The sequence below is a fragment of the Anabas testudineus genome, chromosome 9 (assembly GCF_900324465.2).
Source record: "Anabas testudineus chromosome 9, fAnaTes1.2, whole genome shotgun sequence".
Classification (NCBI taxonomy): domain Eukaryota; kingdom Metazoa; phylum Chordata; class Actinopteri; order Anabantiformes; family Anabantidae; genus Anabas; species Anabas testudineus.
The window spans coordinates 1,647,246-1,674,229 of record NC_046618.1 but is presented as its reverse complement, the minus strand read 5'-3'; the positions used below and the strand labels follow the sequence as shown (position 1 = coordinate 1,674,229).

Genomic DNA, 26,984 nt, shown 5'->3' with positions numbered 1-26,984 from the left:
GTAAGTAAATTCATACAGAAAAAAAAAAGCAAATACAGCAGCAAGAAAAAGTATGTGAACCTTTTGGATTTATGATAAAATCTGCTCTGATCTTCATCTAAGTCAAGAGTATTAACAGATACAGTATGAAGTATCTAAAATAATAACACTCTGGTCTTTATTGAGAACAACCATAAAAACCTCATGGTGCAAGTGGAAATAGTTTGTGAATCCTTATGAACGATAACCTCAAAAAAGCTAATTGGAGTCAGGTGTTGGCATAAGTTATGAAAATTAGTTTGTAGCTGTGGAATGGAGCTACTTTGACTGACAAAAACCACTCAAACGTGTTGAGTTTGCTCCGCACAGGAAGAATATGCTAATGAGAGCCATGCCTCACCAAAAGATCTACAATCAAAAATTGATGATTTACATACAGCTGGAAAAGGATGAGTCTACTGTACGTAAACAGTGAACAAGCAGGGTGACCATGGCAAGACACCCTGAAGGAGGCTGCTGCTTACTAAAATGAACATTTCTGCATGCATGAAGTTTGCCAAAGAGCACAGTGACACTCCACAGCAGTATTACCTAAGTGTTTTGTGGACTGATATAAGACTAAAAGAAGATTGAAAGAAGATTGATCTCTTTGTAAAACACACACAGCACTGCATTTGGCATAAAAAGGTCACTTCATACCATCATGAAAACATCATGCTAATGGCAAAGTATGGTGGAGGAAACATCATGATTTGTGATTTGTTGATCGTACTTGACTTGGATGAAGATCAGACCATGTTATGATGTTATGACAAATTAATGCCCTAATCCCAAATATCAAAAGGTTCACATAGTTTTTCTTGCCACTGCATGTTGCACCAGTCAAGTTATTTTTCCTTCTTAAATGAAGTCTTTCTTTCTTTCTTTCTTTCTTTCTTCTTCTTCTTTCTTTCTTTCTTCTCTTTTCTTGCTTTCTCATCATGGTTACCAAAACAGTGCTGACCCTGCTGATGATAATTGATTTGCTTCAGCCAAATGATATATGCTACATCACAGTAAGCCTTAATTGTAGGCTTTCTGTGGTAAATGCAGGCCGATTGCAGGCTTCACAGAAATTATGTTTACAATGCAGTGCAGCCACAGACATACAGTATGGTACAGTGAATTTACTGTATGAGTTCATAGTGTATATATGATTTAAAGTATAGTATACATACTTTATACCACTAGAAAAGCTGAACAACACATTTCTAGATTGAGACTTTGCAATGTTAATTTATGAAGTGATGGACAAGAACTTCATTAGATGTTTCGTCTGGAGTCTGTGCCCTCTCGGGTCAAGAGAAAAATGAACAAATGTGCACATGGAAGAACCCAGTGGGGCTGGTTCATATACACGTTTATCATCAGATCATTTCTATCACTGTTCTGAACAGAGCGCTAGCGTTAATGTGTCTGTAGTGTGCACTAACAGGTGACCAGATTCAATAAACCAAATCAATGTGGTGATTGAAACCAAAATCACAATTCAAATCTTTGTTCACTGAACACACGGCTCACAGAAACACAGGTGTCAGTTCACATCACATGAAACGCACACAGCAGTCACGTTAAGAACAACAAATATAAAAATAAGCAAATTCAACCTATCTGTGCATTATCCTGCTGAAACAGCAGCATGGTAAGTTTCAGTTGGCCTCTACATCTCAACAGCTGCTGCCTCACTACTAGTATAAGCCTGGATTAGTGAGTAGAATCACATGCACAACAGGGAAATATCAACTATTAATAATCCTGTGATTATGATGCTGCAAACAGCTAAAATGTCCCTTTGCTTCAAGTGTTTGCTGCACATCTGAGAGTGTGAGCCACATCTCTGTGTAGCCTACAGGTCGACGGCCGAGCCCTCACACCACACTGTATTTCTCAGTATTGACGTGTTGTTACTAGATGGAGCAGGAGGGCTGATCTCTGCCTCCAGAGGTCATTCTCACTACAGTTGCCACTTGTTGCCAAAAGCAGCTCGGGGCTCCACTATTCAGCACCAAACACGCTTCAAGTATTATTTATTCAGCCGTCTATCAGGAGCTCAATGCGCGGATGTTGAATGCTGGACGCGAGCAGGACTGGAAGAAGACTCTTAGTGATCCGTTCGAGAACATTTGTGCGCATCTGACGGGAGAGCAGCATGGTTGATAACACGAGTATAGCAACTAAATCTGCTTTGGTAAGCGCTCCGACTCTTTCTGTTGCTGTACTCCTCGACAGCTGATTTGCTTTTGTTTGTTGTTTTTTTGTTTGTTTTGCACTCTGCTGTGGTCTGTGTGGCTACTTTAACTGTGTTTTACCAACTTTTATTAAGTTAAGTTCGCTTGTTGGGTGAAGCATTTGACAGTTTATCTGCTTTATATTAGGCTGCACTTCAGGGTCCACACTGGCCAGTGTGCGTAATGGGGCTAATTGGTAAAGCGTGTCTTTTCCTTTTTCTAATCGTCCCACCACCGTCCTCTCGTCCCCTCGCAGCAAGGCTCTTTCTCGTCCGCCGGCAGTCTTCCCCTTCAGGCTCCCTCCGCCTCCTCCCTCAGCCCGTTCCCCGGCGCCCAGTCCCACCAACCCGGCAGCGGCGGCATGAAGCTCGAGGCGGTCATGGAGAACCTGCAGCGGCAACAGGCTGCGCGTCTGGCGCTGGAGGAGAAGCTCCGACAGGCGGAGAAGGAGAAAGACCTCCGATCTATGGTGGAGTCCCAGATACACCAACAAACTCTGGCCTTTCGCCACTACCAGGCGGCGATGCGCGGCGCCCTGGCTGCCGGAGTTGCCAACTCGTCCCCCGGCGTGACGCTTGCTCACATGGAGGTCCGCAGAGCAGCCGAGGACGGGAACTCCTCCAGACGAGACAGCGACGACAAGGAGCGGGAAGAGGAGGGAGATAACACGGAGGAGCAGGAGCTCATGGATGAAGAGGAGGAGGACGAGGATGATGTCGGGTTGAACCACTACCAGCACCGGCAGTCCTCGATCCAGGGGGACTGTCAGTCACCGAAGAGCGCGCCGATGCATCTCATGTCCAGAGTCCCGGCGGCATTCGCCCCGGCCCGGCGCGCAGAGTCTCCGTCGGCGCACCCCCAGCCCCAGCATCACGAGTGGACCTATGAGGAGCAGTTCAAGCAGGTAAGACCGCACCGACGCACCGAACACTTGACCCCGCTTGCAAAGCAGCTCACGCCGGAGTTTCTTACTGGGATTTAAGTTGAGTGACAACCTGCAGGCAGCAGCTTTTTTCTGTCATAGTAAACACATGAACTCTCTAATGCAACAGACTTTAATGTCAGTGGAAACGATGCTTTTTGTGACACTTTCTGAAGGAAAGCTGCTGATGAGCTCTGCGCACTGAACACACACGCACGACACACACACACACGCGCACTTGTAGAAGTGCGGAGCTTTAACTGGGCTGAACTTGGAAGCTGCTGCTGCAAAAAGCTGAAACTCTCCGTTTCTGTTGGGTCCAGCTGGAAGCTTTTTAATAAGGCATCATGCTTAAGGAGGTTATAAGCTTTTTTACAGTGTGGTAACAGCTGATTAATCATTAATCATACCAGCACACAGGCTTCATTGCCAGTAATGCGTTTATTCCATGCACTGAAGACTTGCTGACTGACTTACACGGTTCTTCTAAACAGCTCTTTTGTCAGTGGCTTGTTAATGACAGTAAGTTATTTGACTGATATACAGCTGTTTGGATATTTCTAGCTTGCAGCAGGCAGATCTATACTCTCTGAGTGATTGTGGATGCTCTGTGTCATCTCTTATTTATGATGGATCATTTACAGACTTCCCTAAATGTATTGTGGACATTAGTGACTGCATTAGCGTTGCACATTAAAGCAAACCCAATGCATGGAAATGCTATTTAAATAGGAGCTGAAACCAATAGCTTCAATAAAGAGACAATTATGTTTGGAGGATGGTAAACTGAGACTGTGGAGAGAACGTGTGTTGTTTTCTCTTCACATCTCCACTGTTCTGAGGTGATATTTGCAGTTTTTCTTGTTATAGAGATTTAATATCAAAGGATATGATGCAAGTTGTTCTAGTTCAGGTTATTAGATCTTACGGCCTATGGAAAAGGTTAAAGATACACGTCTTAGTGTCATTACAAAGCCTTGACTTTTTACTGACAGCACGTTTATTTTCCTACAGATAAGTTTCCTGTGGTGGTGCATGTAAAATCAGGCTATACGCTTCAAAGATTCCTCAGGATGTGCAGTTATTGTGGGGGTCATTTGTATGTAGTCATTCAGTGTAATGGTCATGGGACAATAAAAGGATGCTTATGGCTGCTAGGCAGACAGAGTGGAGCCAGCATACTAAGCATGCTTAAAGCTGCAAAACAAAACCACATTTGAAGGCAGTAAATGCATCTTTGCAAATAGGAACAAGATGTGGGCTAAATATAAAAAGGCCCCACTGAGGCGGACAAGTTTTAATCTGATCTGAATCCAAAGAGACCGGTCAGTGTTTAGAGTAGCTCCTAAATCACTTCTGAGGACCTGAGGAACAGTGTGGCAGTGTTGGTGAAAAGTTTGAAAATAAACTATAAAGTCCTGATATTTTAGAAGATTTCCAATTCTTAAAAGGAAACTACACAATTTAACACAATGAATGGTGACAGGCAGCCTGTAAAACTTATTTTAAGTTTTAATGAGCCAGCAGGAGATAATTAGCAGCAGGATCTAAAGAGATGAGATTGTAAAACATAGAAGAAATGCCCGGCGCTGACAGAAAAAGATGCTGAGTGGAGACGCCGCAGAAGGCAGAGACACAGAGAGAGGCCAAAATCAGAGAGAGGGAGGGAGAGAAGCTGTTGCGTGTCGTTTTGGCAGCGGCTCAGGAAATGCAGGAAACTGGACCTGGTGGTATTCCAGCCTGGCTCACACCCAAAAATGCAGGGATCTCCCCGTCTGGCAGCGTGTATGTGTGTACTGTATGTGTGTGGCTGGGAGTCGGCTCGGTGCCAAACTGTTATGAAACAGAAACAAAATCATGTGCTGTTGCACACTCAACCATGCTTCCTCTTTGAAAGATGATTTTAAAGGATATGTGGCCCTGCAGACATTTGCATAAATGAAGAATACAGTAAACTGGAAGAGAGTAAACTGCAACTGTCAGGACTTTTGTGTTAGAAAATAACAAAACAACTCAACATGTGTGTATATGGCAAAAGTTATTGTCTTTATCAGTTTCTGTTTTTCACACACACGTTGGTCATCTGTTTAAAAGCCACTGTACAATATGCTTTTAGTGTTGTCAAGCTCTGCAGCTGAATGCACAGAGGGCTCTGAAACGTCTGCTCTGCTTTACCACACAACATTAACGTAACTCTAACCACAGTTAAAGCAGACCTTCGCTGCGGTGAATTACTCAAGTAGGCTTCAAGTCCCTGCAAGTTGAGGCTCAAAGTGAACTGAAAACACACTGAAAAACTTTCTACGAGCAAGAGAAAAAGACTGTTCACATATAATCTAGAATATACATTATGACCTTAGGAAAGGTTTTATTATTTGTGAAACGCTGAACCAACAATTTAGAGGACTGCACAGACAACAAGGCCCAAGTCCTACAACTGTCACAACAATACAGCTTGTTGGTTTCTATATCCTCCAACGACCCACAGGAGAGTCTTCTGTAGCAGAAGTTATATACATTATTTGAGCTTTTGTTGTAAGAGTGCCTCCATGTAGGGAAGCTGGCCACTGTTGAAAGTGCAGCAGTTTCTACATAATGCACCAAGGGGCGGCTGGTTATGGTTAGCATTACTAAGAGTGTTGACTGTTAGGAGTTAATAGGAGCACTTCCTTACCTTCACACGACTATATTATGTCTTTTATTCAACTGAAATTAGCATGATGGTGATTTAGCTAATCCTCTTGTAAAGAATGTCACTTCACTTTGTGAGTATGAATTCTGAGATGCAGTAAAAGACAACAATATGCAGACAGTGTAAAACGTTTTACCACAAACTCAACTGACTAGGTGTGGGACTCACCAAGTGTCTTTGCTTAGAGCTCATGTTAGCTGCGGCACATTTTTCTGATTTATTAATTCTTAAATCCTGTTTATGTCTCGTGGCACGAGATCTTATCACACTCCTAACATCGATCCACCCCGAGCTTCTCCTGACAAACGTTTTGGTGTCTAAATACAAGGTGACTGAGTGGAGTTCATTCTAGCTGCTAGACACTGTTGTATAGTAATACCTATGTATTTTACAGGAGTACTCAGACTAACATTGTCAAGGCAACAATAATAAATATTAAGTTAGTGCTATCTTCACCTATTTCAAACTTTATTATGAGAAGCTGAGTGGGAAAACGTCACGTCAACCTCTGACTGTAATTCCAAATGTGAGATCTGAGGAATGTCTGACCATTATAATAGTGGCAGAATAAAGTACAGTGTGAACATAACAGGCCAAAATTAAAGATGGGTAAAATCAATTTTTACAATTATAAAAAGATGATGAGTATAACCAGACATATGTAGCTACTGTAATACAATAATAGGAGGTTTGTTCAAACGACACTGAAACAACATATCAGTTTGAAACCAAAGCAAAAAGCAAGAAGCCATGCTAGATGCCTGTGTTTGGTCGACCACTACAACCCCAACGTGTTCAATCTATTAATACGTAACTTGATTTGCAGTTACCACATTACGAGTCTAAGCATTAAAAGAAATCTTCACCTGGTGATGTCATTACGGTGTCGTGATATCAGCACGGCCTTGCTCTAAACAAGTGGAATCCAGTTTTCAATACCTGCCCTCAAACCTTCCTACCGTCAAGTGGCATTTCCTTAATCATAGTGCAGCGTTTTGCCTGGAAGCTTCCTGAAAAAAACAGGACACACAATTACTTGTTAAGAGGTGTTTTTGCAGTCTGTGTCAGCGCGTTGCTGCTTTGCACTTAAAACACTGAACTGTATCAAAAAGTTCTGAGCTGATTGCGAAGCATGAGTAACGTCTACTGTCATGTCCTGAACATGTCAGCATAAGCGTGCGTAGATTGGACTTTTTCAGCTTGTTTTTCCTACATACAGAAAGGTGGTAGTGGAAGAAGAGCAGGAGGAGGGAGCTCCAGCTGTACTGGTGTATGATTTCACTCCCCTCCCCCTGCCACTCAAATCACTCGCTGCAAAAATATCCATTTCACACGTCATGTGGCATACCAGCAAGTGCTTTAAGACACATGTCCTCAAAACAAGGGAAAAGGAAATATAACAAAGACACATTGATCAGAATAGTGGGATGTTGAAAAGAGAAAATACATCTCACCAATGTGGAATTCAGTCAGTTGTAATAAAAATGCAACTTCTGTGAAACAAATGTGCAAATTAGTCTTGAGGATCTTCTGTATAAATTTCATTTATACTGTTGGACATTGGAGGAGGTTGTGGCTCCATCATACAGCACTTGTCCATAGTGGTTTATGGTGCTGTGACTCTGCGTTCTTCTTGGCCGCATGTCCTGATGAGACAGTGAACCCTCAAGAAGCAGCTGCATTATTCATGAGCAGCTGTGGATCAAAAACGTATATTAAAATAAAATGAATGGAAGCAACTGGATCCCTGAAAGGTGCATTCAATGTACTGCTTGCAGCGTGGTTAATGAGAGGGTTCAACTCTTTGAGTGGTTATTCAGTATTTTTCAGCCATACATCTGAGGGCTTGTCTTGAAAAACAATCAGCCCATCCTCCTCCTCCACCCCTGCACCACCCGCTTTAATGTGACCATAAAACCTGGAGGGGAACCCTGATTTGCAAGACACACACACACACACACACACACACACACTGCTGCACTGTAGCTCCTGTGTCGACATGCTGTCAGGGATGTGGAAACTTAGCACAGTATTAAATAAAACACATCATTTGAAATGTTGAGTAGAGTAAAAATCCTGCGTCATCCGACAGCTGTAACATGCTGGAAGAATGTGCCCCATCACTGGAAATGTTTTAACAGCATTCCTGGATTCTTTCACTGTGTGCTATTACAGTTATATGGCGGGCTGACACACAGAGGGGAGGGGTGGGGAAGAGGTGTAAAAACAAAACAGAAGCCACGATAGAGGGAAAGGAGCATCTAAAGTGTGTGTCCGTGTATGTGATTGTGTGCAGATGTGTCCGCACCACTGAGGGCTCATGAGGCCTTGGACAAGTTTTCAGTTTGACTAGTTATCAAGAGATGGATTAACACACAGGTGATATGGGCCTCAGGGGTTTTTGGTCAACTGCAACTGACTTTGTTTGTCTACATGGTGAACTAGCTCAGATCCTCATCTTATGGCCATGCCTGACCATTAAATATTTAAAAAACTGAGGGAGTTAATAGGCCATAAATACAAGACACTGTCTTTATTACAGACAGTAGAGCAGAAAATGAAAATGAAATTCCTCTGACTCAAACTTGGGAAGGTGTTGACTTAACCACAGGGATGACCCACAGAATCTTACATTAGAAACTTAGAAAATTAGAATTTCTTCCAGTAAATAAAACAGAACTATGTATTGTGCAGCTGTTTATGCTCAGTAACTTAGAACATATATTTTACTAAGTACTTAAGAAAAGTAGAAATTCTTTAGATTCTACTTTATGTTTGATATTTACTCCATTTCAGAGGTAAATATGGGAGTCTTGTTACATTTATTTGACAACTTGAATTACTTGTTACTAGTTTCAGATACAGATTAATAATTCATCCATTAACGTATTGAACTAAATAAGTACTTACTTAACCTCTGGCTGTGGATGTATTTTTTAATCTATACAGCAGGTTAGGTTAACAACCATGTTTTTTAAGGGAGACCTTGAACAACATGACAAGACAAGCAACACACACATACAACACTTCACTACACTGTCTTGAGACTCAATATTCTAAGTACAGATTAGGTTATAAAGTGAATGTGTCTTGAAATCATAGTGGATTTCTGTGCTGTTGCTGTTTTCTAACAGCTAAACTTATCTTAAGACACAGTAACACTCTCATACACACACACACACACACACACACATCCCCAGGCTGATACATTTGCCTGAGCAACAGTATGTTTGGACTTTGTCGTTTTTGCCCTCTTTTTATTCTGTACCGCCGTGTGAAGGGAGCTGGGAGTCAACAGGCAGTGAAAAGTGGGCTCGGCACAATGCACCATTGAGATGTACTTGTTTTTACTGCAAATGGCTGCTCTCTTTTCATTAAAATAGAGGCAGGGTCAGCTTGTTCAAACACCCTCCCCACCCCGCAATGTGGGTGTTACTTTTTAATCGCGGCAGCCTGGAATTTCTGCAGCTGCTTGCCAAAGCCCCCCCACTCTGTTTATGAGATCTGACTGTTGGGCAAACATTGCCTCACCGCTGTGTCTCTGACTCGCTTTTTCCATCCCGCCATTGTTGGGGAGGCCCTCAGAATTACCATGACAACGTGTTCTCATGTGATTAAATGCATGTGTATGTCAGTTTTTAGAGCTTTGTATATCATGCTCTTGCTGCTAGCATTGGTATCGGAGAAATGTGGTGTAACACAATATAATGATTCAGTGCTTCACGTCATTAGTTACGGGGCCCTGAGAAACCCTTAAGGGTTGACTTATTAGGCTCGGAGCAGGACCCTCTATGAGGGGGCAATGTTACAAAAATTAAAGAGCAAAAATAAATGTGGTGAAGAGCTTGTGAAGTGGAACTGAGAGTAATGAAACGAAAATTTCAGTGTTGCAGTTTTTTTTTTGCAATCATCTAACACTTCCAACACAAACAGACCCAAGTGTGCTATTACAGTTTTTAAAATTAGCATAGAGCTGACTAGTCCTACTTCATGCTAGTGATTACCATAATATGTCCACACATTATCTATACTTATATAATGCTGACCACTTCCCCAAACTCAGAAACGAGTTTTAGATTTTGAGTTGTGTTTTTGACATCTTGAAGCAGCCATTGGTTTCCATTCATTTTAGTTTGTTTTGTTCCTGCAAAGTCATCTTGCAGGAACGTAAAACAGTGCTTAGTTTAGCTTGGCCACAGTGAACATGTTTGTACAGTATATGTTGTTTTTGTAGTTATGTTAACAGGCTTGACCATAAAATCATAGCAGCTCTGGGCATCAAGAAATGCTTAATGTGACAGAATCAAAAGTGGCAGTAAGACGTCAGCATAGGGAAAAGGTTGGAATGGACAGATGGCAGACATTTGACACCTGTCCATCATTATCCTGCAGATTCCTGTCCACAGTATTAAATAGGTGTAGTCAGTCACTGTATACAGGTTACACTGGACTTGCAGGATGACTTGATCTATTCTGAAAGGCAAAACACTCGAACAGATCCCGACTGCTTATAACATTATACACATCCTCTCTCTCTGTCTGTCTTATACACTCAGAGTGGACAGTGAGCATTATCAGAACATCATAAAATGAATTAAACATAGGGCTTACTTATATCTGAGTTGCAGGTGCAAAGTGTTTAAGCTGAACATCTTATGAATGAAGTCATTCCACTCAGTTGTTCACTTCCTGGTTAAGTCCCTCTGAACCACCAGCGGAACTAAACGGGACTTTGTTTTGTGCAGCATTGCTTGTCTGTGGTTTAAAATGTGTGCTTGTCAGAGTGAAGAATGAATTCCTGCATTTTACTGTGGAAAATCATAGCAAAAGTTAAGAGATGTTTGACAGCAGTAATGGGTATGATTCCCCTCAGATGTGTATGGTGATTTGACAGGATGCGATGTATATATAATTAATAACAAGCAAAGTTCAACAACAATATATGATCTATCAAAACTAAATATATTCTAGTTTCCCTGGACAAATGTATAATTTATCATTGGTCTTTCTCAACCTTTGCCAGAGTGGGGAAGGTACAGTAGTGCAGACATTAGTATGCCATGTCTAATACCCTTTGGGTGACATGAACTACATCAGTATTCAGTGTTTCACTAACTAGAAAATATACTGGCCATTTCTACTTCTGTGCTGTCAGTGCTGTATTGTGGTATGAATGTAAAAGCCATTACAATATGCACACACATCTGTCCTTGCAACAGATAACAAGCCAGGTCAGAAAATTCACTGATTGTTCAATATATGTGACCTTCAGCCTCATTTGCATTCACTATAATGGCCTATCAGCATTTTCCTGAGCAGACATATGTAATCAAAAGCAGTACAGTCAATGGCTGGAGATTTGCATGTGCCACTTGTGTAGCAGCAGTGTGCTAACAAGATTAAACAATCATTGATAGACAAACGGCAAGCTAGCAGATTAGAGCGCTGCCATAAAAGCCTATGCTTGTGTGTCAAGGTCTCACTGGTGCAGTGAGGAGGATCTGTTGTTATTGCTGATTTGGTGCTTGTATGATGTCTTTGAAGTAGTCACCGCTCTCCTGCCAGTGCATCCACAGCGCTGGAGGGATTATATTCCACAAACACTACGCAGGAAGCTGTTCCACTGGCTTGTAGAGGTCTGAGGAGGAGGATCCCAACCTCACTAGCAGAACTCTGAATTAAAATAAGCCTGGTTTGATGACAATTCTTCATGAGGCATCTACTGTTGATGTATCTTTTATTTGGCTCTTCTTTATGTAGAGGCAAGTTCAATTGTAGTTACTACTTGGATGTTGTCTGTAGGTTTGGTAGTTCATGACATGACATCAATGCACCTTCCAATCTGTCAAGCTGGCAAAATGAACCCAAACACCAAAAGTAGTGTTTGTTGAAAACTACAAACATTACACCATTTCAAATAATGATTCCTGTCTAGGCAAACGTAGTGAAGGCAGGGTGTGTTGTTTGACACGGTTGTGTGGTAGGACTGGATTTAGAGACTTATAGTAAGCTCTTTTGAGCAAACTCTGAAAGATGCAGTTTCACTACAGCTCTTCTGTGCTGCATACTGTATATTAGGTCAAATGAAATGTTAACTTTCTTGGATTCTGCACATTCCCTGCTCAGTCAGTCCAAACCACGATAGGTAGTAGAACACAGCAGGGAACATTTAGAAACACCAGTTAATGTATAGAGGAAAGATGAGTTCATTTGAAACCCGGGAAGGATTGAAAGGTGAGCCAGTATGAAGTGTATTTATGATGTGGGGGTGGACGTAAATACAAAAATGGTGACTAGCTGACGGACACAGAAAGAGATACAGATACCAGTCCCATCTGTTGTACCTCCTGTCATAGATTAATGTGTTTGTGCAGGTGTGTATGCGTGTGCATAATGCATGCCATCACATTCCTATTGGAGCCCGAGGGGCTACTCTGTAGCAGTACTCTGCCATACACTCGTATGTCAGATAGCGAAACAGACGTGTGTGCATGCAGTTTACAGCCCGGTTTTAGCGACTGTGCCGTGGCTCCAGATTGAGGATAATCTAGACCCGTCTGATCTGATCTTCTCAAGTCAAAAGGATACAAAGATCAGTTGTAACATCAGTTAATTAAGTTATCTGTTAATCTTGTTAATCATTATGCATCCGCACTGAGGACGCATAAAGCCTTGTTATACATACCGAGCTCAGTGTTTGGCAATGATGTGGTGCGGTAATGCAAAAATTAAAATAGAATTTGTACAAAAATTGAACATAAGAGGGAAAGAAAGCCTTTCCAGATCGTGGAATGTTTTTTTCATCATCTGACATCAACTAACATGTGACTTCTTTGCATGTGTTTTGCACAGACAACACCATAGAGATTTTGCATTCATTTTCTGTGTTGGTACCCTTCCATTAGCACATTTGTGGTGTTTAATGTCTATAGAGGCTCTCACCCAGTGTCCATGCTTCATGGGAGCTGGAGGAAAAAAGGTATCTGGTGATACAATATGTATCATAATACAGGCGTTCTGATTCACTATATTATGATAATAACATACTTTATTGTTCCCCTTGGGGAAATTTCGCAATACATTGTGATTCTGTGAGCAAGGTGATCCGCTGTAGGAAACTGTCACAGTATAAAGGACTCACCAGCAAATATATACAATTTGAGTTTAAAACGTTAACTTTTAAAATCAACTACGTAGCTATTTGGGATTTAAACATAAAACAGAATGAACCAATGTGAGCAGAAATCCATGTAATCTATTAATGAAAAACATTATTAAAGTTTCAGGCTTCTTTAAGAAGACCACTATGTTTTATTGCATTTTCACTAAGACTATCAAAAGGTTTTCTTGTGTCGTACCATAAAAATAAACCTTTCTTAGTCCATAATTGTAATTGCATGTTTGTTACAGTATTCAGGAGGAGGCAGGCCCGGTTCAGGTATAAATGGACCAGTTACGTGAGTATGGCTGTTACCATAGCAACAAAATAGTCAAAACATGTACACGGAAAAGCAGTTAGGTTGGATTAGAAGGTACCCCTACCCATCACCCAGTTCTGTCCTAAGTAAACCAATCTAAATAAAAAATATTACATATAAATACTGTAAACACAAATATACATTATATTAAGATTTACCATAGGGTAAAGCCTGTTTCCAACCTTTTATGGTCTCAGCTGAAGTAGACTAGTTAAAACATGAGAAGGCTACAGCAGGAGATTAAGGAGGAGGAGCTGCTTCTTGGATTTGTTTAAAGTTATTCAACAAATAGGTTTTGGTTTTAATAAAAATCTCATAGCACAATGAAGTACCGAAAGCTGACATCTGCTCAGATTTCATTTTTTCATTGCTTATTCTTTCATCAGATTGTTCCTGATGGTTGCCTGTGATTAGCATTCAGCTTTGGAAAATGTTATCTCTGTCTTAGAATCTCGAGTATTGATGTGTGTATCCAGAAATTTCCACTTATACAGAACACACATTACAGAAATGTTTTTAAAGCACTGCATGAAACATCTAAAATGATTATATTTGATGCAATCGTGCATTCTGTTTGTTCTTTTTTTAATAGATCAATTTCAGTTGGTTGTACTATTACTAGTAGCACAAACATAACACATTATTCATTGTTGTTGATTTTGCTGCTGTAGTGTGAGATCAGTAAAAGATAATCAAGTGTTTCCTTTAAAATGTCTTCAGTCAGGCAGAGGCAGCGAGCTGGCACAGAGGAAGCTGGGAAATGCAAGTGGCGGTGGGAGTTCAGAGCCTCTGATTCAGGAGGTCAGTAACTCTACCCCACATCACTAATCACCCCCCCCCCAACACACACATACACATAGGGAGAGCTGCTATCTCACTTGCTCCCCACTACCACCCTGAAATCACTCATTTGGCTGTGAGTGACAGGGCGACATCCGCCTAACAATAGGGGCTGGTCATGTTTCCTGCTCTCCTCTCACACCACTGCAGCCCAATAGAAAGACAATACCCTTTCTATCTGATAGAGAAGTGTGAGGTGACACTTGACTGAGAGAGCTTCCCCAGTCACTCCTCTAATCAAGAGACGCCATAAAGTGGAGGTCACTTACTGGGAACTGCCTCTACAGTACTGCTTGGCATTTTAATGAACATAAATTATTTAAAATGCCATAAATTATACCTGGCTGATATAACAGTGATTCTAGCTGGTACTAATACTTTTAGCAGCTCAAACAGCAGACAGAGACAGTTTAAGACCAGCAGATAAACTAAACATACTGTAGTAGTGGCACATTTAACAGCCAAAGAACTACATATTTCCCTTGGGAGCTTGGTACAAATCAAAAACTGAATTAAATTAGACATCAGGTGGCCACAAACAATAGTTTTATTATCTATTGCAAAATGTCAAATAAGGTCAAGAAGACCGTGAAATGGACGTGTGAACTGGGCAAATTTCAACAATTAGCTGAAATGTGGAGGTATTACATTTTACTAATGCTAATGCTAAAGTACAATTGGGCTTAATAGGAGGTTAAAATGGCTCATCATTATGAAACCAGAGTTTATTCGTTTTGTACACAATTTGAATCAAACTCCACTTAATAAAGTCAGTTTTAAACCATTTTAAATATAACTTACTTGAACCTCCATATGTCACTGTAGGCCCAGTAAGTCAACGCGTATTTACAAATTATTAAACATAATTTGTGTTCAACTTGGAAAACATGCTTAGCCGCTGGTGAAGTCTTCTGATGATTAGCTCCTTCATGCAAAGTTAAAAAAACAGTCCAAACGTCCACTGGCATCAGTATCGAGTGAAGCCAACCCTCCCTAGTGGCTGCGCTGCATTATAGAAGTAATTTTACAGGAAAATCAGTCAGTTCATTTGCATGATCTCTGAGATGTTTATGCAGGATACTTGCAGTGAAGGGAGTGCAGGGGATGCCTCTAATGAGATGACCAATAGTGTGCTGGAGTATGTCCTCCCAGGTCTGGACCAGGGTATCACTGATCTCCCAGACAGTCTGAGGTCAAACCAGGCCAGTGAGACCTGAAATCTGTGTTTTCTATTCAACATACGAGAGTTGGCAACCCTGAAGTCACTTAAAAGTGATCTGTGGATCAAATTATGAACCGCTTGTTTAGAAAGAAAACCAACAGAGCTTTGGGCACTGATGGCTCCCACTTGACGACTGTTCTAAATGAAGTACAGGTGGAAATAAGATGTGATGGATGCTGAGTAATTAACCGTAGGTGTTAATGGGAGCTCACAGTCGATTATCTGCTCTGTCTGTCAAATGGAGTTTGATCCCCGATGGTGGAGTCGACAGAGATGTTGGAACTCATGATACTCTACGAATACATGCCTTCTAAATGAGGGTATAGTGAGTGTCGTAAAGTGTAACAGTACATGTTCAAAATGCTTCAACACTCATGATCACGTTTTCATTCAGCTTACACAAGTGCGTTGACAAGAGGCTCAAATGAATGTGCCACCTGACCTTGATACAACAATGAGCTGAAAGGCAGCGTCAGCGTTGGGAAAGCATTGCTGCAGTGTCTTTGCTCATACAGGTGATCAAAGCAGCAAACAATTCTTCACTGCATTGTTTGTGAGTGTTAAACCATTGCTCTTAACTGCGTTTGTCCAGACAACAGCACTTTTTACATTGTGCTTCCCCTTTTGTTCACTATAATGGCTATGACAAGTTATAATGGATGGTACTAACAAAAGAAAACAAGAATGAATCTATTCAGAAATACTTGATGAAAAACCTTTTGGAGAGGACTGCATTTTTGATAAAATGGACTTTATACTTCAATATCACAGTTTTATAATTAAAAAAATGCTAATTTTTGGTTTAGTGTGCTAGTGGAGATCCATCCATCCATCTTAACCGCGTTTTCCACCTTAAGGTTTCAGGGGAGCTGGAACCAATCCCAGCTGTCATTGTGCAAGAGGGAGGTTACACCCTGGACAGGTTTACATTTGAAGACAATCACTCACATCTATGGGCAATTTAGAGTCACCATTAATTGCATGTCTTTGGAGAGTGGTTGGGAGAAAACCCACACAGACATGGAGAGAGATCCAAACAGAAAGACAACTGACTGACCCTAGGATTCAAACCCGAGCCCTTCTTGCCGTGAGGCGTTTAGTGCTAACTAAAAAAAACATCCCTGGAATGTACACTTATTGAATTTGGCCTACTCAACACCTTGCCAGATCACAGTGCAACAAAAGCCAGGTTTTTGTGCATTGTTTTGACTTTGGCCACATGTGTTGAGTCCATTCAAATGAAAGAGAGGGTTTCATGAAGGGATCAATGCTGGTTTGGTTTCTGAACAACACAGAGAGAAGAAAACTCTTGCTGTGTCATGGTGTTGCTTCAGGTGCAGTCGAGTACAACTGGATCTATTAGTAAGTTTGTTGATTTTGTTTGTTGAAGTTGCTAAATTTCCATTTAAATTGGCAAAACCTCTAATATTGCTTTTTATTTTTGGTTTGCTGTTTTTCTTAGAAAACAATCTCATTAAATCATTTCAGACTTTTTCAATTTTGCAGAAATTTAATGAACAGTCGAGTCATCAAGAAAGGAATCAGCAGATTAATGGTGAATAAATATTTTATAAGAAAGTGCAGACATTAACAATAAAGCTGCACTTACAGATATTTTATTTAGTGATTTCTAGGGACACAGGTTGGAGGTGAGAGCCCTGTGTGTGCCCTGTACTGAAGATGTGTCCTTCTGTTTATGGAGAGGTCCCAGAGGAATGTCCCAGCTTATTGGGACATGGAAATTACTTGCATGGTTCTTTGTCCAGGCTTGCTACAGCACCTTAATACCCACACTAAGTGGCTGGATAGGCAGGGAATGAAAGGTGGACAATGGGTTGAAAGTGAAGAAGTGACTGCATGGTGGCTGATAAATTATAAATACCACAGAAAAACATTTACCATGTCATTTCACTGTAACTAAAACATGTTCAGGCAGATGTGTGTTCTTGGCTCACAGGGTCAGGGAAGCAATCAGTAAATTCAAGCTGAGGTGTAGCTGAAATCAATACAAACTAGATGTAGTTCTTAAGAAGCTTCTAAATGTCTCGGTGTGAAAAAAGGAAACACTTGTACTTCCTGTCTTTGTGTCCTTCTGTTGAGATGGCTTGAAAACACACAACGTACAAACAGAGGAAGGCTAGCAACATTATGCAGTTTTGTATAATGTCTGCAATGAAGTCAGGCTTAAGCTTCAACAATTTCTTTGCACATGCATCGAGGTTGAGATGTAATAATGTTAAAAAGTCTTAAGGGATTTGTTTGCCTTACTACATTTGTCCCCAGTCATAGTCAGGCTTCCGACAAATGTCTCAGCATAGTAAGACATAGATGTGGAAAAGATTATTCAACGTTGCTCACATGGGAATGAAAAATCAATATTGACCTTGTTAGAAAAAGCCAATGGAGACATATATTATTTGTGAGGGAGTCAGCAGCAGGAAAAGTGTCCTTGTTCTGTTGGAGTCCAGCAGACCCCATATGCTTTTGTGAGGAAGGATGTTGGCAGGCAGGGCCTCTCATCAGGGACTCATCTGTAACACATCTCTGTCATGTAATAAAGTGAAGCTGTAGCTTTACTCTCAACAATTGCTTATATTCCAGCGTCTGGTATAGGGTGTTATATTGATGTAGATTCTTTTGATAAAGCAGAAATAGCTGGCTATCACAAGCCAGCATCAACAGTATGGACATTTTCTATATTATCACCAGTATCTAAAAATGCAATTACATTCGTATGTAACTGAGCTACAAATATTATTATGTTGCAAGCATGTTATAAGTAAATGGTTGGTACTGAGTTTGACCCCAGAATCCTTTGTGTGACTAAAAAGGCATCAAAAGCATTTTGGTGAAGGTTAGAGAAAGATTGTGGTTTGTTTAAAAGTATATAAACACGTGTCTGACGTCTCTCTTGAAGATTTTCTATTAAGCTGGATAAAAGTCTTTCCCTAGTGCTGTGAGAGTGTAAACATACCCACATAGAGTTTAGTCTTAAAATCTAACTAAAATGAAAGCAACAAAAACAGAAATCAAAAGGGGAAAGTCTTCATGCTGGCACCCACTAGCTGTGTATTATTTCAAAAGAGGAGTGACAGCTAGATATCATCTGTGTGGATGAAGCCCTTTTAGTTTGATACCGCTAATCAAATGTTACATAAAGCATTAAAGTCAGCATTGTATCAGGCAGACCACATGGTCACACTGAGCAACAGCAGACAGCAGCTGCCAGACAGCACAAGAGCCACAGAGTCTGAACAACAGCCATTAGCTTTCCTGTGTGTCTCCTTCTTATCAAACCTACAGACATGAACACGTTTATCCTACACTTTAGCCTGTTGAATGAGCGACCAAACTCACATTTGCTGGGGAAAAGTGACATGCTGATGTCAGTTTACAGGCTAGAAGCTCAGCTTCAGCACATTAAATAACTTGTAAGCGTACCTGCAAATATATCTTTCTTCATGCATTTAATAACAATGTCAATAGCAAGAGTTTTTAATAGTTTCTGTGTAGACTGTTTTAGTGAAGTGGTAAATCAGAACAAGCCGAGGTCTACGTAACAACAACAGCAATAAATCGTCTTTTCCTACTCATACACAGCGAAGATTTAGTTAACTCAGACCAACTAAAAACATGATCATGCTGCCAGTTGGTGAAACTCACCATCCATTCATCCCTTTAAACGTTTATTTGTTTTAATAAGTATGAAAAATAAAATACTATTGCTGCTGGAACTTGTCAACCGTGTTGCCTCACTGCAGGCATTCTAACGTTATGCTTTACTTTTTAAGTTACTATCATAATACATTTATTTTTTAGCTTGAAGCAAAATCCTTCAGATGGACATTTTGACCTTTTATTTGAGAGTGTTAATAACAGAAATGAACTTCTGTGCTCTCTTTTATGAACACAGTAGGTGTGTGCAGTTGTACAAAGTGGCACTTGAAGAATGTGCCTCTGTCATGTCATGTGATCCTTTTTAATCGGCGTCTACTGTGAAATCTAACATGTGCTTGCTAACACTTTGTTTCTGTTTGGAATAAGCAGTGTTGGATGCCCTCTGACCTACTTGTGAGCCCCTGCCCATCAGAATCCCGCTTAGCTCCCCTACATACCAAGTTGGTCAGAGATCATGTAGGGGATCATCAGATTTAAACAACAGATTAGTGATTGAGCACAGAGGCCATATATGTGAAGGGTGTGGTGGACGTGCACATAAACTGTTTGCTCGGCAACATTTTAAATACATTAAACTAATGCAGCACAAGGATTTAGCTCCAGTCTTTAACATGAAAAGGTTGTGATTCTAGTAGAGGTAGTATGCATAAAACTTTATCAGTTATAAAACAGTTATCACTTCGGAGCAGCTTATCAGCTTGCCAAACTAATCCTACATCCCATTTCAGCGGTGGTAAAGCCCCGTGGGTTAGCTTCATATGGAGTGACATGTTTCCTGTTCCACCTCAAGAGGAACTTCTATTGTTTTATGTTGAAGTTTCCACTCTTCCATATGTTCTTTTATTGTTTTCAGTATATGACATTCTAATGTTTAGATTTACAGACGTGACTTTTACAGTTTGCCAATACAAATCTGATATTTAATTAAATTCAATTCAATTTCATTTGTATAGCGCTAAATCACAACATAAGTCATCTCAAGGCACTTTACAGTGTAAGGTTTAAGACCTTACAGAGTATAATAGTATAGAAAATTACACAGAAAACCCAACAATCCCATTGGGTGGGCAGCTATCTGCCTTGGCCGGGTATGATGACTATTCCATAGCTACGTACAGTAAAATTTCATATATATATAGCACATATTTCACTTTTTATATTCACTATTTATATTCACTTGTGTGGAGTTTTTTTTTTATTTTAATTCATAGACATGAAATCTCCAGCAGCAGAATACCGCATGAATTAGCCCAGCTGCAACACCAACCGATTGAGATGGACAAAACACACCCAGATCTGCACTGGTGCCAATCACACAGATTCTCTACACATAAAAATGTTATGATGATATGTAAACTTTAAATTATGTTTTACATAACGAAAAGAAAATTAAAGCCATTTTAATATAGGGAAGCAGAAGGACGTTTAATTCTATTCATATAGCTGTACTTCCTAAACTCAAACCATTGAAGCAAATTGAAAATAAGTTAACCTTTTTCCAAAACCTCTGAAGCTCAAAACTTTAAAACAAATATTTGAGTCAATTACGGGCAAAGAAATTAAAAGATTATTTCCATCATTAATCTTAGTCCACAATTACTTTCACTCAAATCAGATTGGCAAAAAGGACAAATTTATCTCAATGCATGACTGACACAGTCTCATCCAGAGTGTTGCGTCTTCATTTCTCTTTGCTGAGCCATGCAGCTGCTCTTCTACTGGTGAGATTTTAATTGGATTACCATAACTTAATTCATCTCATAAATGGAAGCAAATCAGACCATAAATCAAGTGACACAAAACAAGAGCTACATGGCAGGAAATCGCTGCAGTGAGCCATTATTTTTCCCTGCATTACAAAAAAAAAAAAAAAGAAAAAGAAAAAGACGTCGGTACATAGCAGGCTGTGGCATGCTGGCTATTGATGAAAACGTGGTTTTACATAGTTCATAGAGGAAGAAGTGTGGAACACTAAATATGAGAGTGAAGGAAAGTGGATGTGGATAAGCAGGGTGGGGGATGGGGTGAGCTGACAGGGGGGTTATAGGGTGGAGGGTAGGGGGAGGAATGGTGAATTTATGGCTAAGTGCGACATCATCAAACAGAGCTGGTATTTCCTGCCAGGACTACAGGCAGCCCAAGTCAGCATTGTGTAAGCAGATGGCTAATATACTTCACTCGTGCACACACGCAAGTGTTTTTCAAGAACTTTGACATATATAAGAAAATATTTATTATGTAACATGAAACATGAAGTTTTCCAATTACAATAGAAGCTTGAGCTCACGCAAACCTGTCATCCACAAATGGTTCTATATGCAATGATTGTGCATTAAGAAATACATTTTTCAGGCAACATAATTGTGAATAGATTATGTTTTTCATTAATAGCAGGCAGTTAATTTGGATATTTGGCATTTAGCTATTATTTGGAAATAATTCTAGAAAAACTGAGGCATTAGATTCTATCCACATCCATTGTATTTATGTTTAGGTCCTGCGATAACTAAGTAATTAATAACAAAATTTAATTTAGTATATTTTTATCATTCAAAAACTATCAGTATTATAATAGTCACAAAAACCAGTAGACCTATACTTCCTCAAAATAACTTAAATAACAACACTGAAGGCAGGCATGCTAAACCTGAGACTATTTCAGCTTTTCTCGTTTATCACCCTAACCCTATCACAAGTGGTGGCAATGTCAGTGTAATGTGTGTGTGCCCACTGGAAAACAGTTACACCCAATTTTAAATGCTGTTGGTCAGAGGTGCTGCGAAATGAACAAATAGGGTCTACAATGACTTCTTCTAATTAAGCTGTGGTTTCTAAGAAACTAAGTAAGGCAAGCTGCTGAAAAATGTCTGAAATAGTCAGCTCTGTTAGCTCTGCTGCTGTCCTCACATTTACATTTAGTCATTTTGCTGACGCTTTTATCCAAAGTGACTTACAATTGAGGAACAAGGCAAGCAAAAATCTAAGTAAAGGAGAAAAACATCGTAGCAAAGTGCTATCAAAAAAGCAAAGTGCTATCAAAACATGAAAGCAGATTCAGGTTAATCACAGAGAAATAAATACAAACCAGTCTGAAAGGAGGAGAACATATTAGAAGCTGCTTTGAAAAATGGTCAGCAGTAAAGTAGATTACATAGATGTCATTTGTAGTCTACTGGCTCAAACATGCACATAATGAAAAAAACAAGCTTTGTAATTCAGGGGGGCAGCTGGACATTGCTGTTCTGTAATCCAAATGGTATGGCTACTTAAAGTGAAATAACAATATAAGATGAATAACAAGATGTCAGTTCACATGACAGCTCAGTATCAGAAGAGAAGGTAATACAGTACATGACTAAAATGCATACCATCTGTTTACACTAGCATGGCCAGATCAAGCTTTTAGGGGGCCCTGAGGCAACAATTATCTGTGGGCCCAGGTGAGCCCCGATTCCTCCTCGCTCTGCGTGGTGTGTACAGTCAACACAGTACGGTACGCAAATTTATTAACATGTAAGCAGCGATTAAGGTCTTGACATAATATTAATGGAATATTCATCACAACATTTGATTGTGATTTCAGTTATATACAGTTTATATATGTTCACACTCTGCTGTGATAAGGAAAGTTACAGAAAGTCATTCCTGCCAACATCATCAACCTGTACAAAGACTATATTCAGACCGGGGAGAGCTCTGCTCCAACAGTTTTGATATTGCGGGGGTGGGAAAGACTTGGCAAACTATCTCTCTATCTATCTATCTATCTATCTATCTATCTATCTATCTATCTATCTATCTATCTATCTATCTATCTGTCTATCTATCTATCTATCTATCTGTCTATCTATCTATCTATGTGGTGCATACTGCCAACTAATGTAGCTCTAACCACTTGTTGCACGTTGAGCCTAGAGCTTTGTTGCTTTGTTCTAAGCTGTGTTTCATATTGAAAGGGAGAATTGTAAATTGCAAACTGCTGTCAAAATACAGTACTGTCAATGCACAACAGAATAAACATATAAAACTGGAAGTCAGTAAGCCACTGTAGTATTTCAATAGACGAGTGATGGGGGTTAAATGTTGTGACACAATGTCAGCAAAGGAAAAAATCCTAACAAGGTGTGTGCAGGAGAATTAGTTTTAGAAAAACCTTACAACTGCAGCAGCACAAATTGCAATTCTAGGTAGTCTCATGAAACCAGAGTGGAGTTGTGAGGACCCACTCATCAGCTGGTGGGCTAACAAAAGTGCTGTGTGCTCATTGGGGGTGATGTTTGTTGAATGCCCTATAAAAACAAAGGTATCATGGGAATGGCAGCCATTTGGAGTTGGCTTGCCAGACCTTATAAAAGGCCAACACACACAGGGATGAGTTGTTGTCAGCAAAGCTCCCCATCTCTACTGCTGAGGTTAATGAGACACACATACACATAGACAGCAGCCTGGGTCCATCCTCCTGCTGCAAGAAGGAGGAGGGGAGATTTTTTACTGTTCTTTATCTGGGAGAGGCTTAGACTTTACTTCGCTCTCAACTAGTCCTATGTGTTTGCTAATATTGACCAGAGGCTCTTTGTGTTTGTGTGTGTGTGTGTGTGTGTGTGTGTGTGTGTGTGTGTTTACCACATTCATCTCTTACAGTTCTTCCGGCACATACCAAGATAAGAGTGTTCTCCCTGGGATGACAGCACACACTGATCTGACTTGTTATTTCAGGAGTTGGGCGGTTATAGCTGCTGAGATGAGCACCAGTCTCAACCACCTCAATGTGAATAAACTGACCTCATATTTCAAATCTTTGGTGGTGTTTTTGTAACACCTCAGGCTTTCCACTGTTAGTCACACACACACACACACACACACACACCCGGAGTCATTTGCTCTTAGCTGTCCCTGTCACTGATAGGGCATCAGTCACTGACATGTTCGTGTCTCACCACCTTACGGTTTGTCGTGTTGACTGTTTGCCACTTACTGCTGCCATGCTGATTCTTCATCACCTCCAAAATAAAATGGTGATAATCACAGATCCACCACTAACTGCTAACACTGAACTCTCTTACACTGTCCATATGTGAGGTCTACATTATATACAAGCTTACTATCAAAAAAATGGGTTTATAGAGATTAAAGTAATAGTTGCAAATGTATGCAAATAATTACAGGAATTACAACTTAGCTGAGATTTATTCAATTAAATTTTAATTTACAACATGATGATTGTTAAATTGTTTGTTGTAAGCAGACAGATCAGTGCAATGACTGGAGCAGGACTCTCCTCGTACAACTGTTTCCTTTAATGTTTGCTTCAGTCATTCAAAAGAAAGAGTAGAAATAGGTGATGTTGCCAGTGAAAAGTGGACATGGCATGTGGAATGAGTCTGTGTCTGGTTACTCTGAAGCATGGTACATCATGCCACCCTCATAAGAAAATAGCCTCCCCACACTTTCATAGGATTTGTGGGATGTGTACATTGTAGGGACCACTTCAACTTAGTTCATGTATGGAACAGGTATGCTGATAGACTTTTCTGCTTGTGCTTCTGTTGTGCTGCTGCTGTGGCATCTCTGCTCAGCGGTGCCTTGTGGAAGTGGCCTCAGTCCCTGTGGCGTGCTGTACCCACCTGCGTTTGCATCCTCCAGCTCTAGTGTGTTTGCCAGCTCTGACGTCATAGCACATTTAGTTTGACCCTTCTCACAGCACTTGCACTGGAGACTATTTTGCCATAGCTTGCTTTGGCTCCTTTCCAGCTGGCTGCGGGAAAAAGGCATTGCAGTGAGGTTTACACAGTCTTCAGGAACGGGCTTCTGTGTTTGTTGTTAGCAACAGTTGCACGTGCATGCTTGCATCCATGCTTGGGAAGACCAGTTTTTTATTTGAGATTTTTAGTTGCGATCAAATATTAGAGAAGATATGGATTCTTCTTGTTTGACACTTGAACCACTCAAACTCTTAGAAGAAGTCAGTGATCCCAGTCAGGGTTGGGTCACTGGTGGAGAGAGACTGAGGTCGGTATTATCTTCCCCCCATCTCTTGATGAGAATGCGAGGTGTCTTTTTCTTCCATCCTCAATGACTCCTAGCTTGAAGTGCCTTAATGCTCTTTCATGGCACACAGTAGGAACATGTTGTGGCTTGTTGGTGGACAGACTGTTGGGAGCAGTGGGGATTTATTGGGAGGTTGTAGAGTGGGGCTGCGTATCAAATCCAATTCTGCTGACTGATTTTGCTTTTTATTGAAGGCAACTGAAGTTCGTCGAAAGAATCACTTTTGGGCATTTGAGCAGACACACATTTGGTTTTAATCATTTTCTGTTTCGTACTGACTATGGGAAAAGACAATGGAAGCTGGAATTGAATAAAAAATGCTTATCTGATAGGAAGAGTGTTGACTAGGCAGAAAGAGACGTCAGTGAAGGGGAACCAGGCATGTGAGGCAAGTTTGTGCAACTGATTAAAGCAACAGAGGATTTTGGGTGTTAGCCTTCCGTCTGGCATGTCTAGGTGTGGCTCTGAGAGTGGGGGGGGGTTGAAGTCGTAGACTTATCTGCATTGGTGGCAAACTCAACATTAGCACTCATGGTTTATGACCTTGCATTCCTACAGTCTCAGTTTGAGGTAGCCATTTGGCTGACGAAGGCAATAATACCCTGAGAAGCTCTTCCCATACATCCCAGTGCCTTTAATTAACTGTCCATATCTGTACCTTTCATGTGGCTCTCACTGAAATGCTTCCAAAGTCAGAGGCAAGATTTCTCGCTCTCACTTGACAGACGTGACTTGAAGTTTAGTATAGAATGAGGTTAAAGCGGACTATTCTGGATTGTTGAAGGGCGGCCCTATTGATGGCTAATCGCCTTTTCACCATACATGCCTGTGCTTGTCACATGACCAGGAGGTATGCTCACATCAGAACAAAAGCACGACATCCACAGCGTTGTGAAAGCCGTTTCTTTCTTTTTGCTGCTGTCACTCTGTAAAATCTCAGCTACCTTATTGACAGCATTTTTTGTCATCATAGCAGACTGAGCTAGTCTCTCAGGTATGTTGAGCAAAAGTCAAGAAAACTGGTAAAAGTAAAACCAATTGAAGAAATGAGCACGTCCTGAAAGCATTATGAACTGGTCTATCCAGCAGAAGCTTCATCTGCTGCCAGTATGAGTTGTACGCCTTAGTAAAATAGAGGAAGTGAATGAATGAGCATCGTGTAGCAGAATGTATTGTTGGAGTATATTGGAGTCTATTATTGGTGCATAGCACACACACACACACACACACACACACCCTGACTAACACCAGTGGACATCTGGTTGGTTTCCTCCAATCTGTCATTATGCTGAAACATGTCCATTCAATTAGATGACAAGGCAGGGTGGTGGGCTGGGGGTCTGTCTGATGCTCTTCCTGGGAACCAAAGTTTCTAAATAAATTAAACTAATGTATTGACTTCTGGCATTACTTATAATATGCTGTGTTTGACTTTGAATTTACTAAGGTATCATGTGTATCAAAACCCGATTTATTCATGTCACTAACTCTAAAAGTGCGACATGTTCCTTTATCAACCTAAATACACACACGGTAATTTATTAACTCAATATTACCAGGCTAATACCGCCTAGACCCTTGAGGGTCCAAAAGGCCCCAGGTTCACTGTGTGACAGTAAGATTGTAATAATTTCATAAATTCAATTGGTTATATTTAATTTAACACTTGACTCTCAGTGTCACTGAGGAACGTTAACATTCAAATGATTATGTTTGGTTTAATTCTCTAGATATTATGCTTTTACAGTGGATAGTATTAAATAGCAGTGCGTGGAAAGTGAGTGAAATGGGGATTAGTGAGTGCTCATGTCTAATTTGTGTGGTGCGAACCAATAACAGGTTGATCTGGTTCTGGGCT

At 40.5% G+C, this 26,984-nt stretch overlaps 1 protein-coding gene across 2 annotated transcripts in view; it reads left to right on the top strand.

Moving 5' to 3' along the window:
- The first annotated feature begins 1,863 nt into the window (after positions 1-1,863).
- The window catches only part of arid3c (AT rich interactive domain 3C (BRIGHT-like)), a 59,517-nt gene continuing 34,396 nt past the window's right edge, over positions 1,864-26,984 (top strand). Inside the window, exons 1-3 of one of the 2 annotated variants that reach the window (XM_026343681.1) lie at positions 1,864-2,206; positions 2,503-3,150; positions 14,059-14,139. In XM_026343681.1, the coding sequence (XP_026199466.1) occupies positions 2,168-2,206; positions 2,503-3,150; positions 14,059-14,139 (768 nt within the window). In that variant the 5' untranslated portion in view covers positions 1,864-2,167. The remainder of the gene's footprint in view (positions 2,207-2,502; positions 3,151-14,058; positions 14,140-26,984) is intronic. The other variant, XM_026343682.1, reaches the window with a different exon arrangement.